This window comes from Acyrthosiphon pisum, chromosome A1 (genome assembly GCF_005508785.2).
Source record: "Acyrthosiphon pisum isolate AL4f chromosome A1, pea_aphid_22Mar2018_4r6ur, whole genome shotgun sequence".
In the NCBI taxonomy this organism is placed as follows: domain Eukaryota; kingdom Metazoa; phylum Arthropoda; class Insecta; order Hemiptera; family Aphididae; genus Acyrthosiphon; species Acyrthosiphon pisum.
In genome coordinates, this window is record NC_042494.1 from 154,767,844 (window position 1) to 154,787,311 (window position 19,468).

At 32.4% G+C, this 19,468-nt stretch overlaps 1 protein-coding gene across 1 annotated transcript in view; it reads right to left on the reverse strand.

Annotated features, from left to right (window-relative positions):
• Window positions 1–19,468, reverse strand: part of LOC115033894 (sushi, von Willebrand factor type A, EGF and pentraxin domain-containing protein 1) — a 157,622-nt gene that overhangs the window by 7,987 nt on the left and 130,167 nt on the right. The window contains exons 2-4 of the mRNA XM_029488630.1: window positions 5,927–6,026; window positions 5,247–5,305; window positions 191–400 (exon numbers count right to left, since the gene is read on the reverse strand). Of these exons, the coding sequence (XP_029344490.1) occupies window positions 191–400; window positions 5,247–5,305; window positions 5,927–6,026 (369 nt within the window). The remainder of the gene's footprint in view (window positions 1–190; window positions 401–5,246; window positions 5,306–5,926; window positions 6,027–19,468) is intronic.

Below are 19,468 nucleotides of genomic sequence, written 5' to 3' on the forward strand. Positions count from 1 at the left end.
ATATAATATTATATCATAGGAGCTGGTCGCATCGTTGAATATTCTAACTTTTACAATATGAGCATTAGAAGATACTTTTTATTTAATAACTATGGTCAGATCAGATACGGTGACAATGCGAGCGACGATGTTTGAATAAATAATTAATGTTTATTGATAACATTTGTTTATATTATATATAGGCACTCACCACAACATCCTCTGGTTGTGATGGACACCGCCCGGACCGGGTACGGTTGTAGCAGGTCGACCGACCACCACGGCGACGGTTCTTTGAGCGTTTCCGTACACCTCCGGCCATCGTGCACTGTCGTTGGGTCGCCGTCGTTGGCGTTTCCCGGACTTCCGCCCCTGGCCGTTGTCGACTGGTTGGTCGGCTTGTGCACAGCCACGTTGGTACCTGTGGATCCGAAAACGGACATATATTTACATTAATAATAATCATAATAGCATATTATAAGACGGCGCGGCGTCGGGTCACAAGTGATCTAAAGACGTGTCAACGATTTTTTTCTACAATTATTTATTATTTTGTTGTTTAATAATATGGTTTAGAATAATTATTATTGTAGGTACCTACTACATTAGAAATCCACCACAATCATGAAAATCTAAAATATATTACTATTTATTGGTAAACAACATTTGAACTGTCATTGTTTTCGTGTTTCTTAATAATTTTGAGATACCGGCTACCTATTAATTTATGTAGATATTTTAAAAATCAATTTACAGAGTTCCGGTATATTTTAAGGCTAGGAAAAACTTTGAATAATATCTATACATAGATGATAGTCGAAAAATCCAATTGTTTGTTAGAACTCTCGACGGCTCCTCCTACAAACGATTACGAAATACAAAAAACAAAACATCGACATAGACATCGACCTAGTTATAAATGTGTATTTAGTATGGTCGATATTATTAAACCGTGGTTATGTAAACAATTATAACTATTGTTTACTGCGGGCTTTATAATTAAAACGTAATAATTTATATTTCTCACGAGACGTAATTGTTGTTATAAATTAAATCTTTTCTTAATCCACTATAGAACAGAAAACAATTAATATATAATATCAAACAGTAGGTAGGTAGGTATTTCTTGTAAAAAAAAAATACCTATGTAGCTGTGATGTAGTTTGGACAATTTGGTTGGCTCTTATTTAGGTAGGAATAGGAGGTACATATATATTATTATTGCCTTCTGTGCCGAAACTTGATAAGTCAGTAATCATGATGAGAAAAGTAAGAAAGAAAAATACTTTTTATAAGGATTAAAATTTAGAGTGCTTTCTTTATTAAGGCATTCCAATTTGGAACTAAGAAACGTCTCAGTTTATAAGCCACCAAACTAGGTTGAAATTGAATTATATATAATATATGTATCTATATGTACTTACTATACGTATTGGTTATAGTTGATGTCCCATATATTTATAATTCAACTAAATCATAAAAATGATATTCTAGAATGTATTATAAATAATGCCGTCTCGATAATCCATTAGAAGCAGAAATTATTGTAAAAAATGTTTAGTATAATAACTTGATTTTGGAGTGGTAGAATACACCAAATGTGAAAAGAAACCTGCCTGACAGAGATGTCTAGAAAATATACCAGTGTATCTGAATTGATTCACATGTTGTTACGAAGGGGGTATATCCGAATTATATTAAAAGCATCTTAAATTTTCATTTCCATTTTATACGTATTTATAGGACTTTATACAATATTATGCAGGTGTTGATAAAAACTGTGTTTTTTGTTTCAAAATAAATGGCCATAATGTTTTTAATTTTTATTAAAAATATAGAATAAATCCCGGAATAAATATAATATGTAATTATAAACATAATATAATGTTTCTTAGTTTTTTTTGGATATTTTATTTTACTGAGTTAAAAATGTATATCTAACAAATATTACTCTTATAAATTGCAATCTATTTATTTACTTTTAATAAAATGTTTCCATTTCTGTTTTTATAAATATATTTTTACTTTTAGTCTTAATTTACAGATATTTTTCTGTACATCGTAGTTTAATATGATATGTTTCAATTAGAACGTCTTTATCTGGAACTCAGGAACTAATTCGGATGTAAATTGTCAATAATGTTTAGGTACGGGAACCAATTATGCTGCAGCCAAATATAAGAGTCACAAAAAATATAAACAAACTTAGTGTCTGCCCGGTATATAGGTAAGTACAATTTCCTGTGCATATCACCAAATAATATGATGTATGGATGATACCTATACCGAGTACCTACCTAATTCATAAAAGCATGAAATTATCGTACATATTATTGGAATTCAATCGTCATGAAACGAGGAACCTTAAAACCTAAATGTGAAAAATTCTTGTTAAATATAGGTACGTTAATAAACGTTCACTTTAAAAAAATATATATTTGCGAACGGATAATTGGCATGAGATGTGCCTGAGATCAGCGCCTGTGCCCCGTGGACTGTTGCACCTACTGCATAATAATAATGAATAATAGTAACATGATGTGCCTACCTTAATGATAATATGTTGATATTGCGTACAAACATAATATAGTAGTTTCGTAATCAAAAAAACACGCGTTCCTATACTAGTGTGAATGTGTGATATATATAATAATAATAATATACTATATTGTAGTGGTTGTATAATAATAAAACTTTTTTAGGAGAAAAATACATTTCCCGGTTCGTTTTTGTACTCTTGGGCGATACGCAACACGAAGAAGAAAAGAAATAACGTTAATTAATACACAGAAACGTCGAGTTAGCCGGTATAGTATATAGGCCATAGGGTATTAAAATAATATATAGATGGTTAGGTACCTACCTACATAAAAACGGGCGGAGAGTGCGTTTGCGTTTAATATGTATGCGGAAAAAAATACACCACAAGGCACAAGTAATCAAGAATCGTTCTTAAACTTTTGAAGTATTCTGCCGTCATAAGCGAAAACGCCGTAGGTCACCGAAAAACGATTTTGAGAAAAACGCATTTTTGTATTTTGTATTTTCATAAAATCATAACACCTTGTACATTCTAATTATTTTAATATGGTTTCTTATGTAATTTTACCCAACGAATGCAATGAAATAATAATAAATATGATTAAATTAATAATTGACAAGATATTTTACTTTTCAAGTTGTGCCATAGTATTTGTATAAACTTTTGATACTTTATTCAAAAGCAAGAATGCCGTAACTCGTTAGTAACAATTTCTGATATGATAAAATTATTTTTACATTTAAATTTTAATGAATTCACAAAACAAAAATATTATTTCTAAGTCAACAAGTAAACCAGTAACAACTAAGCCAAAACGCCGCCAATTATAATTTGTACTACGGACTAAGATAAAATGCCGTATCTTCAACAATTTATACTTACTGCGTTAATGCTTAGTATAGTGATTTAACGGCGTTATTATCTAGTACCCACGATTTTTTCTACTACTTACGGTGTTTTAGTTATTTGATTATTGATAATATTTCAGACATACGGCATATTTTGCCATCTACAAAAGCCGAATTTCAAAATAATTTTTTTCTTATTACCTCATTTTTTATTTTTTTGGGACTTACGGCGTTTTTGCTTATGACGGCAGTATTAGTATAAGTATTTGAATAATAAGTCTTTATGATCGACGGGTGTAGACGTATATATTATAGATAGTACCATATTATATATATTATAAAGAAATGTATGTATATAATACATGCACCGGTGAGCGGTGACCCAATGTATGTATAGGTACAATTAGGTAGACAATGGGGATTGGGGAAACAGTTTAATATTAGAAATTAGAATAGGTATAACACTAGCACTTATGGCGCTATTAGAGTATTTGTATAGGGGTGCCAACATTTAAGCAGACCACTTTTGCTTTATGATAGTATAAATATTAAATACATGTATATTTTTATGTATATGTTTATGACTGTATATATGGCACTATGGCAGTGAATGGTTAATAGTTATACGCCTTATACATATTTAATATTTTAATGAATTACAAAAATTAGAAAGTTGAAAGTTGGAAATAGCTTTTGTTATGATGTATACCTACCAATCACATACATATAAATAATAAATGTATAGGTACATTACTTCCATACAGGTTATATATACGCATTATGTGTCTCATAATTGTAATGCATTGGCCATCTGCGTATTTGTAATTTTGTGATAGGTCAATGAGACAAAAAAAAAAAATTGTGTGCCAAAGTACACCTTGCCAAAAAGTACACCCTACCAACCCCAAATGATCCTCCTCCTATTTAGGCACGTATGGCGTCTATGACTTTTCGTCGTCTCAGAAGTCTGAATGAAAAGGTTCTAACGTAATTTTTGTAATTGTTCAGGAGAACGTTTTTAAGTTCGCCCATACCTATCATTCACGTATGAATTAGAACCTTTTCATTCTCTGTATCTCATTGAATAATCAACGGATCTATACAATTTCAGGATTGAATTATACAACAAAAAATATTAAATACCTAATAATATGCAAAAAAACCATTTTTCGAAAAAATTGATTTAGAACCTTTTCATTCTGAGACGACGTTTTATATATTATACACAGGAAAAAACCAAAAAATGTTGCGAGTTTTTGGCTCACCTATATAATATATATTATTATGGCTATACATAACTACCTACATTGAAATAGATATCCTTTGTATTCTTTTATATTTTATATATTCAGGTGAATTTTAGATTTTAATGATGACAGTCAAGCCCGGATTAAGGATTAATTGGGCCCCGGGATACCATACACTTAGTGGGCCCCCTTTCAAATATAACTTCAAAAACTTGTATCTCTAAATTTTCACGACTGTATAAAATTGTATTATTTAGTACTAAATTACCACTTACAATCGTCAATCGAGGATAATAAAGTTTGTAGTTGATGTAGTTCACAACTCCCCTTTTATAAACATTTTTATATTTATTATAATTTAAAAATTTTTCATGATATAAAATTAAGAAGATTTTTATTTTATAATTACTATTACAACTAAAATTATTTAATTTTTTTGAAAACTTGTACGCATTACAAAATAAATATTTTGGGGGTAAAAATGGGCTCTCAAAATCAATGGGCCCCGGGACCGTGCCCCTCCTAGACCCCCCTTAATCCGGGCTTGATGACAGTGACTTCTAATGCATATCCAAATATCAGGGTACTTACTATTATTATTATTTGTAAATATATTCAAACATGACTTACCACAAAACGGCAGGTCTCCGGTCCAGGCGCCGTTTGAGGAACAAGTTATCGATTCAGGCCTGTGGGGCGATAGACAATTGTCAATTAAAACATCGAAATTAAATTCTACGTTTGTTTATGGTAAGCTATAACTTTAGGCTCTAAGGTTTATGGATTATGTCTTAGGCATATCTTATATCATTTAATAACGCCCAAGTGCACATGTGTTGCATAGTGTTGCAACACTATATTATAATTAAGTGCCAGTCGATTGTTGAAAAAAAAACGATTTTAGATATGTTTTAAATTTATATGAAATGTGTTTTTTATTTAACTGTTAAATAACAATAAAATACAGTCCGTATTTTTAACTCACATGATGTGCATAGTTTTAATTAAAAATAAAAACTGCCGTTTATTTGCTTCCTTGTCTGTACTGTTATTATAAATTTAAAAATGTTCTCTACTGAGTGCCTGAGTATGAAATTTAAAACAATTAATGAAATAAATAACTAAAAATTATATAGTGTTTATAAGGTGTTGTCATACCTGAACATATTTGAAAACTGTATAAATAAAAACACAATATTTTTCGTTTAAAAAAAAAAACACCTCGAGAATGAATAGGTAAGTGCCTACAACAAACGCGTGTCGCATTTGACAATGGTAAAAAAAATATGTGTCAGTAGTATAATGCTTACCCGAAGAGTCTGTAACCGTCGTCGCAAACGAACGTGGCCTTAGCCCCGTCCCGGACGAGTTTGGCGTTGACAGGCACTGGAGGATGACCGCAAACGTTTTCTGAACAAAACAAACCAAAAAAAAATAGAAAATTAGAAAATAAAAACGTAATTGATTTTTACATTGTTATGTACACACAGGTAATAATGACATGATTCACTTTATATAAAATATGTATTATATTATGAATAATGAGTATACCTATATATAACTGCAGCAGATATTTGGTACACATCTTATAATCTACTTTAATCTACTTTCTCGTGCCGATGACCGTCGCAGTAATTATTACACACGTATAATACAGGTAGGTATAGGTACGTGTGTCTTAATCCCGCGTGTGTTTTTTTTTTTTAAATTTTGTCTGCGAGAAAAAAAATTTCTCGCAGCGATAGAACACCGCTAAACCTATATATTATTATACACATATTATAAGACGTATATATAGAAACGCCGCGCTGATCGACGAGCGAATGTGTATACTATTTTAATATATCTAAATGTGCATGTTATATATACCTACCTACGTATATAGGCGTGCATCGGTATTATGCACGCGCTAAACATAATATTATATCGTATTGTATTATTATAATATAATATGTACACCGCTCAACTGCTGCTGCACGTGTGAAATTTTTATAGTTTTTTTAATCTCATAATATCTACGAGTACCATGGTTACTGCAGTGGCGTATATAGGGGGGAGGCCCTCTAGGCCAGAGCCCATAGTGAAATTGCAGGTTTAATTAAACCATTTCATGTATATAGACACTGTTTACAGTTTTCCACCATGATTAAAATCGTTTTAAGGAATCAACAAGGCAATGTTAGATTGTCAGGACTTGCTTTGGTGACTTTTATGTGTTAAATTCATAATAAGATAACATTAAAATATATATGTATATATGAAATTGTCAATATTTTTTTAAAAAAGAATTAAAAATGAATTTTACATAATAATTATAATTTTTGTTTAATATTATTAATAATTATATTTCGCAATTTTGTATTTGTATTTATAACCACCCAGCTCCATAATAAATGTATAGTTATGGCTATGTTAGTCGCGCTATGCTGACTATTGATAAATTGGCCCATAGTGAAAATAATTTGCATATACGCCACTGACGAGTACCTACCTATACGGTTTTCATATATTACATTTTTAGGTAGGTACCTATTAAATATATTAATATATCACGTTGTAACCCAGATTCCCGATCGGCGCAGGTACATATTATATTATCACGATAAAGTTTTGATATATTGTTGAGGGTACCTACCTTATATTATATTATTTACAAAAGCGTAAATATTATAATACCTATATGAGATACCTACCGTTGAAACCTCGCAAGAGCACAAAACTATACGATATTTTATTAAAACCGACGTGGCAAAAAAAATTCGTAACACCTATATAATATAATGTTAATATAATATAGGTGATCGAATTTCGCAATGATCCGATATACGATAGGTAGCGACGATAGCGTGAGTACCTATACTTGAGCAAATTCAATATCTCTGCACGATTTTAACGGTGAATTTTGTTCCTCGTTATAATGTGCTTGTATATGTTATGTCGTGCCTATACACCAGCATATGTACGACCTACCTTTTCGCGTACCTATATATCTCTAAATAATAATACATAACGATCGTGACAGTATATATATATGATATATAATATTCATATAAATGTATGCCAAATGAACGGATTTTTTCTCTTCGCTGAAACATTCGCATTTCAAGTAATAACTATACTCAATATGCTTAATATAATATTACTAATATCTATTGGTGTCAACTCATAACTGCGCGCGTGTTACTATTAAGAACATAATATTCTCATAAAAATTTTAACAAGGGTGGATATAGCCATATAGGTATACTTTTTGTTTCATGGAAAACGTTTAAAAAGCCGCCATACATTACACAATCGCTCAAATGCCACAGATACGTATTCCTAGGTGGCCGGTGGGTAAGTATACACACTACGAAAATTAGTTGTAGAAAAGCTATTCATCTCGGTTTGAAAATCAATAAACCTGAATAAAATTTAAAAAAGAAATGATCAATTATTAAATAACCAGTGTTGGCAAATACCTAGTGCATATTGCAGTGTGTAGGTATCTACTTGAAATATATTTAATGAAATTCATTAAAATAAAAACGTAGGTTGGTATCTAGGATATACCTATAATTGGTATACAGTTCATCCCTGGGCCTTGGGCCACCAATAGTTAGGGCCATATGGAAAAACCCCAAGTACCCGTATAGGCTCATCCAGTATCCACCCACGTGCGCACATACCTAGATTACACGCCGTACAATAAACACAGGTCAGGTCGATGCCACTGTTGAACTTCGATTGGATGATAATATTATGTATGACGGGGAATTTTTAATTTTATTATGGGTAATATTTTGAAAAGCAATTTTTTCAGATGGCATATTTTGGCATTTCCCCGCATAATTCTAGGAAACAGGCGCGGATTAGATGGGATTTGTACGTGGCAGTGGTTCATGATTAATCGTTAGGTAATACTGTGTTTATTATTGACGAGTTTGTGTTAAAATCGCATATATCATACGGTATACGCATATTAATCGGGGGGAGATTAATGGCTTTATTGTATCTTACTATTTTTTTTAGGGGTAGGTGGTAGTGTATCCCAAAGGATTCGATGACAACCTTACATTTAAATATAGTATGTCAGATCACTCAGATTTTCTTTACACGTGAACTCAGCTGTGCGCGGAGGTCGTCGGGTAACCATTATTATAATATTCGCCTATTGTACGTCGAATATAAACAAGACGACATGATATTATATTGCATGATAATATACCATAGTTGCGTCTAATAATTTTGAATGAAACGATTTAATTTTTTAAACGGGACGGAACCCACGACAGCGCAAGCGTTTAAATCTGAAGCACGTTTTGTATAATATATACGACAATTAACCGCACGCTGCACTCTAATAGAAGGTAGGTAGGTACCTATAATACTTCATATTATTATATTTATATATATTATAATATTATACACGTAGATGATGTTGTACGCACATTGTCACGTCGTCTTTATAATTATAATATTATACACTGTCTCGGAGTCTGCCATTGTACCTCTATACATAATACTTTAGAGCATATAATATCATAATCGTAGTCGTTAGTGTACCTATATACATATACATTATACAGTATACATAGGTATTATAATTATTTATAATAGGTACCTATTTAACTATTTTTCGGTAGCGATTTTATTGTCGCACGAACGAATTTGAACATTTGTGTCGTCGTTATCCGCAATTACTTTCTTCATTGAAATAGTTATGAATTATACTATGATCATAAAATGTGATCGTCGAAATCACTGCCGGGATCGGTTATTGAAATCGGACATTTGAAAGCAGATTCTTTAGATGATTTTATAGGTATATTTATAGGATATAATATTTTATAGGCCCTAGACTGCGTAGGTAGGTATAGGATTTTTTTTGTTTATCTTAATGCGGCGCGTAAATTGCATCAATCGTATATAATCTCCGGTGAATTATAGGGAAATTAGTTGTGTTATGGTTATTGGTGGATTATTTTGACGTTTAACGTACTCTCGTATAATGTAGTACCTGCCTACCTAATTTCGGTCAAATATCAAGTTTTTTGACAAAAAAAAAAATCTTTTTTTCTTATAACAAAATATTTGGTGGTTTCTGATTTAATGACAGCATTGACAACCACATATTATATAGGTTGTTAATTTAAAAATCTACAACTGATGCAAAATATTTTCATAAAAATGTCTACGAATAATTAATATCATATCTATAATTATATTTAGGCGCTAGTTTTTTATTTGTGAGCATAACTATACATAAATTTGAAATATTATTTTTATTTAATAAGTGATAATTTATTATTCGTTAATTTATCGATATTTGTATGAAGCTATGAGGGTAGTGAGTACGTCATCATATTTTACAAAAATATTTTGATTCAGATTATGGAAATCAAACTGTATAATGAATTGCTTTTAAAAAGCGGGTATAAACGCCACTTAACCGCGGAGCAACAATTAATATTAGGTATATTATTGTTATTAATCTCTTTTGTACAAAAGCGTCCGATACAATACGATAGTCATATTATATTGTATTGTTAAGTCGAGACATTATGAATTATAACAGGTATGCCCGTCATCGCTGAAGCGTTGCGAATAATGGCCAGTTTCTATATAATATACTTATGTCTTATGTGTATATAGCAATAATAACAATAATAATATACGAGTTTATCTACCTACGAAAAGTGAAAATTCTAGTCGTTGTTTTTAATCGGATTTAAACGGATAAAATGCGTATAATATGTAACCGACGGTCGACTTTTTATTATTATTGTATTTATATATTGATCCCGCCGCGGCCGTGTCCGTCGACTATACGATCCATACCTACGCTTATAATATCATATGGTAAAAATTTATATTTTATGGTTATCGACGCGTGGGCGTAAGGTATACGTATTATACGACGTACTTGCGGATAATTATTAAATCTGTAATTTAATAATGAATATAATGTGATTTAAAAAGGTGTACCTACCCTATTATACGCAGTTGAATCTATGTATTCGGCCGCATATAATACACGTCGCTCTCTGACGATTTCAAATCGTCAAATATAATAATGCAACAAATATGAGCGCCGAAGTTGCTGCCAAAGTTTCGCCAAACCCCACGCGGTTTTTATTTAAATAAATATAATGTAATATATTGTACTATAGATAATAGTACACATTTATCAATGCATTGTGTGCGCGTTCGGCCCGTTTGGCTTATAGGTGTGTGATTAACCGATATTATGCGTATTTACTATATATTTTATGAACTCGATTGATGTTATTTCGACCAAGTCAGTATACGCCCAGCTCACGACTGTGATATTACATAGTTCGGATATTCGTATCGCGATCGCCCGTATTCGCGTCGATCACCTAGTTAATAGTCGTGCACGAATAACGTCATAATATAATACTTAGCACGCGTATTATAATAATAATAATTTATTTTCGGAAATAAATCCGATTTTCAAGATATATAGGTACACAATATCAAACATATTTTACATACCTAAATTTCAGTCAATCCCGTTTAAATACGTGGAAACGTTGGGAAATTAAATAACCCACATTTAGTGGCTGACCATATAAACCGAAATAACCTTGTAGTCAGTTGCAGCTAGGTAAATTGGAATATTGGGACCAGACCATTTCTTCCATATTACGCTGATACCAATATTAACCGATGCCCACATTAGGCGGAATCCACTGTACAACATTTAAATAATAGACATAAAATTTTTAATTTTTAATACAAATTATTGTCTCATTATATATATTATATATATTATATATATATATATATATATATATATATAGGTATAGGTAGGTGGCACGGTTGTCGTCCACACTCGAGTAGATAATGTGGTAGGTTACCGACATCCATTTGCGGAATGTCCTTGTCAAATAGAAACGGGTGCATAGCCGCATAGGTAAATATTATAGACGCCTCTATACTCTATATAGTGCATAATAATAATATAATAACAATAATATGAATCATTCGAACGGTCATCCACGTCGCGACAGGTTTTCTAGTTATTTAGATAATGTGCATGTACTATACACATAATATAGTATATATCATAATAAAATATAATATATAGACACGGCGCGTGTGGGATCTCTCGATTACAAATATTATGCAGAAGACGTCCGATAAAAGAAATATCTTAGTAGGTACCTAATATTTGGTATAAGTGTATAACAAGTATAATACAAGTATTTATAAAAGGGTGATCAATATTTAACCAGTTCGATACACTGTAATTTTTTTGTTTTTTCCAGAAAAGTTTGACAGAGAACTTGTTTATAAGCCGGTACCTGGATATAGATATAAAGACAATACGACACTTTACATATTTACATATCTTACATATATTATACATCTTTACATATTTATGAATTACCTACAGTAACCTGATATATATTTATATATTTTACAATGTCTTCGTCTTCTTAGGCCCTTACTCTGTTCTAAGCTAGTAAGCTCTCCTTAAAAACTAAAAGAACAATATATACATGGATCTTCTAAACCTCATGGAGTACAATGGTAGTATGGCATCCAACTTTGGGGTTCAGCCAAACCCTAAATTTCAAACACTAGAACAATACAGGCATTCCAGTCTATACGATTATTATCAGGTCCTCCCTGCAGGTATATCACCAACGACTCCTTAAACTATTTTGTTATGCTCAGCCACATAAAAACACACAAAACTTACAGTTCTCACTCAAATTCTATTACACGCATCTTTCATTCAAGCAAATTCCAGGTAATCCACCCAAGCACCTTAAAATGAACTGGTATAGGGACCTGCTCTCTACCTAAAAACTTTTTCATGGGATACCGTCAGTGGGCGACTTCCACTTCCTTTCAATAAATTCTCATCAAATTTACCCATTGTACAACCTGTAAATATACATATTGTTCAATAAAAAAATAAATATATTATAACAATTTTTAAAAAAGTATTCTTTTGAATTTAAAGCATTAAAGTTGAGTGATTATAATTTTATACCATTTTACATAAATACTAATTTTATTCGAATATAGGCACATGTATATTATGTTACTAAAATATAACGAAAACCGTTTTTTTTTGAAATTTAAAACCACAATAATTTACTGAGACAAATGACGATTACTGTGGCCGGTTAAAAACGGACCACCTGTGAAAATAATACGAACACATACATAATTAGAGGTATATTATTGTTTCCTATTCGCATCTAAACAATAAACATGGTGTATAATAATATACTCAATACATAATACAACGGACGGCAACTCGAAAATACTAACTACTTGTTGTGAAATACAATATGATATAATATTATAACATAGGTACCCTATTTTGTAGTTATCGCGACCGTTGTAATACGCGTATAAGCACTTATTATAATTTCTATGGGTGCAATATATTATTATACTGTCCGATGCGTTTTGTTATTTCGCGTCACGCACAAAAGTATTTAATATAATCCTATAATATCCCTGAACGATCGCCTACAGCGATGATGAATACATCTAGAACCGTGTTTAATTTGAACATTCTGTTACGTTATACCTACAACAAGTCAATATAATTGACGTCACCCTGTGTGTAAAATGATTGAATCGATACGAAAATAATGGTCTTAAATCGTCAATGGAAAATGTATAGATTATTATATAGCGCTGTATGGATTCGAAATTGATATTCAACTATGGTCTATAATAATATTTTAATAAGTATAGACGCTAATGAAGCAAATCGATTGATTAAGCATAATATAATATATAGGTATGTATAATGTCGGTATGCCGGTATACATAAATACCTACGTATAAAGGCAGAAGCATATGTAGAAATTAGAAACGTATAATTATTTCTCAAAGTTCCGCTGCACTGATCTCCGTGTTGCGCTTATAACGAAATCGGATATTTTCGGATATGTCAGATTACAAACGAGTATTACGATTATATTTCATGATAAGTAATATAACACGTGATATTCGAGTATGTATACGCTCTGACGCTCTGTATCTATACGTTAAAGTAACGAAACAAAATACAATTAATAGTATCTCTGCAGTAGTGATAGTACCTATGTATGTATACAGTAATTATACTCCGACATTCGCCACGTAAAATGTTGCAGCTCAGGGAAAAAACTAAAAAAGATTAACACTGCGAAAGCTGTCGACGTCAGCTGTCGTACTGATTCTCGAACTTTGCCCGGAACACGGCCCCACGTACTTACTTACTCGAAATCAATCGCGAAAAAAAAAACCATTTATAACAATATTTAATTGGTACCTATACCTATAAATACCTGTGTGCATTTTTAATTATACATTACGACAGCGTAAAATGTTGCAGCCCACTAATATACAAACCGTAGTGAAACCCCTACCGCATACTATACTCTCGAACTTGGTCCGAGACACCCCGCGTACCCATACAATTACAATGTTATTAAATCCATAGCCCCGCGGCAAAAGTGGATTTGCAATATTATATTATTATTGTATTGTGTTCTTTGCGAGGACCGCTTTCCCTTAAGTCTGTCCGCGAGCTCCGACTCGGTGCAGGCGCGCCGCCGAACGAGAAACGAAGACGAAAGTCACCACCACATCGTCGACTGCACGTCATGGCGACTACGCCGGAGATATCGGACTTGATATATTATTTCGAAATACCCAAACGCAATTTTCTATCGAAATGCCGTCGAGCGGGTTTTGTGTAGTGTGAACGAAAAAAAATATCACTTTCTTAGTTTCTTCGCATTCATCGGGCGATTATAAACGATCGATTGCTACCTATGTATATATATATATATATATGTGGCTATTTATTAATACCATTTTCTAGCATATAGATACATATTTTTTAAATTAGTGCGTTTTTCAATAATGGTTTGTTTTGCATATTTTAAATTTGGTTTACACATTTTGAATAGTTTATGAGAAAAATCAATTTTTTTAATTAAATAAACACATTTATATTATTATATGTTTACGTGATAAATTATTAAAAATAAAATACTCTATACCTACAGCCATAATCTCAAGGTATATTACAGACAGGATTTTGTAACGATAATTTTATAATAATTTTCTTAACGCTGTGACCCGACCATCCGGGTATTGATAAGAGACCCGACCATCCGGGTACATACTGCGCATGCGCCGGGACTTGTTATATTATATATTAACTATTAAAAGTATTTTTGACTGAACATCCCCCGATTTGCTATGCAACACCTCCCCAAGTGGGTCACAGGGTTAAGAAAATTGCATTTTTTTGTTGCACCGAGTCACCGAGCGGGGTCACTCGCTCGCTGCGCTCGCTCGGACTATTAAAAACGAAAATATCCCCCGATTTGCTATGCAACACCTCCCCAAGTGGGTCACAGGGTTAAGAAATGTTGTATAGTATGTGCAGTGATAACACGTTTTGCGGCACTCGTCGTTGCGCTTAAAGTAGTGCTTATCAATACCCGGATGGTCGGGTCTCTATACACTGTGTTTTCTTAAACAACAAATTTCTATACTTAAAATACCACTATCGCACTTATCGTTTATTGAATTCTTTTACCTCCTATTTGATCCCAATTAATTGAAAGTTACGACCGCGATGCGTTAAGTTGTACAGTGTCTGTGTTCGTAATCACTTGACTAACAATGCCGAAAGATAAGCAATAAAAAATTTTCCGATTGATGGGTTTTATTTTGGAATTTTATTTAGAAACAGTATATTTTTTGATGACGTTTGTGGGTATATTTTTTCGCAAAGTTTGTGATAATAATTAGGGCCCGGATTTAAATGCTCTAAAAACCGTAGTTAAAAGTATATTTGGATCAAAAAGATATTTCCCCCCCCCCCCCCTATAAAAGACAAAGTCGTAAGATTTAATTCCAAGACCATATTCTAAAATAGAACAATCTAGATAATAATATATAACTATTAAGCAATTTGGAGAATTAAAAATCCACGAATAACTTAATTAGGTACATAATATATCGTTTTTCACATGAGAAGTGACCAGTGTTCTTGGTTTTTTCGATACACTATAGAATGTTAACATTTTTTATTCTTTAGTCAAAATACTTGAAAATTTAATGCAAGTCTCCTCATAAAATGTTTACATTGGTTACAAAAAAATCAAAAGTATAGGTACAGTATAGACACAATACTTCCACAAGCCGCGTACCTAAATTAATTTTACTATATTATACTGTAATTGTAATAGCTATAAAATAAAAACCAACTAAATAACATGACAAAAAACGTTTATTTATATAAATCTATACATATGATTATGACAGTATTCCATCTTGTAATTTACAGTTATATTTACAGGTAGAGAGCCTCTATTTACAGGTTATTTACAGATTATTCTGTAACGTTCAAAGGCCGATGCCCAAACGGTCCATATAAAACTGCGTTACAAACTCTGTACATCATCACGGCCTACGTCCATAACATCGTAACAAATCATTCGCAGAGCTAATCTCTTGACTCAGCTCCAAAGCGAGCGACGTCTTGGACGGACGACGATTACTGGCGAGGGTTTCGTCCCCACTGCCGCCCTTGGTCACCGTGTCCAGGAGACTGCAGGCCGTATCGTCGTCTGTCGCTTTTTACGATACGTCTATAGAATCCGTGGCATCACCGCCAAACCGTACCACCTCTGCTTCTACGTTCTGAATCAAGCCTTCTGACTCCCACGTGTCGTCTTCGACAGGACGAACCGGTGGTGCAGTCGACGAGACTGCACATGACAGAGTTTCGACGTCGCCAACTCGTGGGGTCGCGGGTGTCATAATTACTGACGACTCGGCCGCAGACGGGGAATCAGTCTAAACGGCGTTCGATTCAGAATGGATGTTGACAATATTGGAAAATTCTGCGGTAATCGAAATCTTATTGTTTTGAAAATATAGATTCTGCCGTCAAAATATCAAACGAAACGTAGGCGAGTTGTAATTTTTACACTTGCCGGTTATAAAAATTATTCACGATGTGTGTCTGCTGTACAACGGTAAAATTAATACTGAGTATTGTCGCTTGAGATGCAAAAGCTTAGTATTTATATTTCAAACACTCCCGAAGCCCATGGGGGCAACAAGATTATTCTAGTTTTTGTAAAACGAGAATGTATTTAGATTTTTTAAGACCTGACCAGTGTTCTTTGAAAAAATAATTTAAAATTAAAAAAAAATCATATACCTACAATAATTATTTATTAAAATCTTATTTCTATTTTTAAGTTATATTGCTCAAGTACAAAACTAAAAGGCATTTTATTATTTAAATGAAATCAGTTTTTATTCAATAAAACAAATTTTATGATTGAAACACCATTTACGTAAGTAGAATAATCACTGCGAAAAAAAAGATTTAAATGCTCTAAAAACCGTCAAAAAATGCTCTAACAAATGGCTCTAAAAATGTTCACAATACATGTATTTTACCGCAATACATCCTTAAGAATTGACATGTAAAATAATTTTTTTAATGCAATAATTTTATTAATTACACCTAAATAATTAAAATAAATAATACATTTCAAATAATTAACTAAGCATTTATTAAAAAAACTGAAATTTGATGAAAATTTGATTATAGTAGTACAGTGTGTTTATAAATTATAATCACGGCCTACCAATATTTTACTATTGGATACATGTTTTTCCCTCTGTATGGGCCTAGATGGGTAAATAGTTAAGAGTATTTTTGGATCAAAAAGATATTGCCTCCCCCCCCAATTGAAGGCGAACACTATCTGCTACTGAAGTCGTAAGATATACAAATATATATGCAAACTAACAAAATGACCGAAAACTGCTGAAAAATGCTCGGAAAATTAAAAAAACATCCAAATATACAACCAAATACAAATTAAAAGTTTCACCGTTTATATGTATTTGTTTCATGAAACAAATTATGTACTTGGAAAGCATTGTCTATGATCACGAAAAAAAAAAAATGCACTTTGCATTGAAATCCGGGCCCTATAGTTACAGGTAATTATAACTAATTATTCATTTATACCAATCTAATAATCCGCTGGTTGGCTGGTTATTCAAATTGCACATTAATTTATTTAATATTTCGTCACACGACTACTATACCGTCCAAGTGTTATCCTAACCTGTATTACCTATGTATACAAAATTTATTCGGACATAATTTCTTTAAGTACCCAAGTTTTTCATCAGATGAATGTATAAATTATACAATACCTCAAACATTATATCGTCGTATTTGTGCAATTAAACAAACATAGGTACGCGTTTGATACCGCTACGATGTACCTATAGAGACGGCGCGTGTTTCACAACAATTCTTCATGCGAACTGCCGCAGATTGTTAATTGTTATCTTATATACATAACAATATGTAATATACTATTTCTATTGTTCTCGCAATCTCACTACACGTATATATTATGTTCCTATAAATGTATGTGTTCTGGTTCTAATATACAACAGGTAGGCACATTATGTTTTATGCGCGCCTGTTCCGAAAATCCACAATTCGCCGTATTGTGAACAAGACAACAAGTAATAACAACTATATAATATATGTAATAAAATTTGCGGCATTGAAAATCAAACGGTGTTTTTTTTCTTGTAATAATTAAAACGGATGATTTCAGTGTTTGTTATAAGTTTTAACGACCTTATTATATAGTCTGCGACCTATAAACATTAAACACATAACATATTATAACAATATAATATTATGCGCTAGGAAAGTTTGACGCGTCGGGCCATCACACAAAATATATAATACACACACACATTTTATACGTTTCACTCTGTGTGGATCATCTCTCTAATTTATTCGTTCACATAATAAATATAATATATTTCACCCACCGAACACCGATATAAATATGATTCCCTTTAAAAACTACACCACACCCATACTATGAAGTACCTGCCTATTGTAATATCTTACATTATCATATCGGTAAATCCAGCTAAAATGTCTGAAAATTTTTTTTTATCCATATATATTAGCTTGCTATTTCCGTTGATCAGGTTCACGGATTTTCGCGTTCATCATTTGTTATATGTACCCATATACAACTGCGTTAAGTCAAATACTAAAAAGTCCTACGTGATTACCCCCCATAATTTGAAAAATCCAAAATGCACCACTCTATAGATACCACACTATATGTCTATAGGTGTTGGCGCGATAAACGTGTCCATTTCTTCCCCTTATACGTTATAGTTTATAATGTCATAATATATTGTTTTCGTTTCAATGTTGTTATGCATCACGACATCGTTTATAATATACTCAATGATAATTCATATTTTATCATACCCCTCATTCGAACACAACGGTTAGTGCAAGGACGCGCGGGCTTTGTCCCCCGCACTCCCAAAAAAAACCATTCTACCTCTCTAAACCGTTCTAAATCTTTTTTTATGTATAGGCACACACAAGCTCACGACGGCGGCTGCAGATACTGTCGCATGTACTATACCTGTATATTGTTATTATTATCATCGCCGTAAACGTGCGGTCATAATATTCGACGTTCGCACTTAAAATCGGTCCACATAATATACTTGTTATATATTGTTCAATATGACTGCATTATTTGGTTTTGTCCGCAGCCAAATGTTATAGGTCGTTAAGCGCCATATATTACTGCCATCTACGAAAACGCGACAAACCGGACAATAGAGGACTTCGTCGAGAGAAGAAGAAAAAACCGAGAAAGCAAATATTGTTAAACAGGACCGGCGCGACGCCTTGGACAGACGATCGTGACCTCGTTGCCATATTATATTATTATAGGTACCTACTACAGTTTTAAATAAAATGATTTTTAAATTCGCCAATACTATACCTA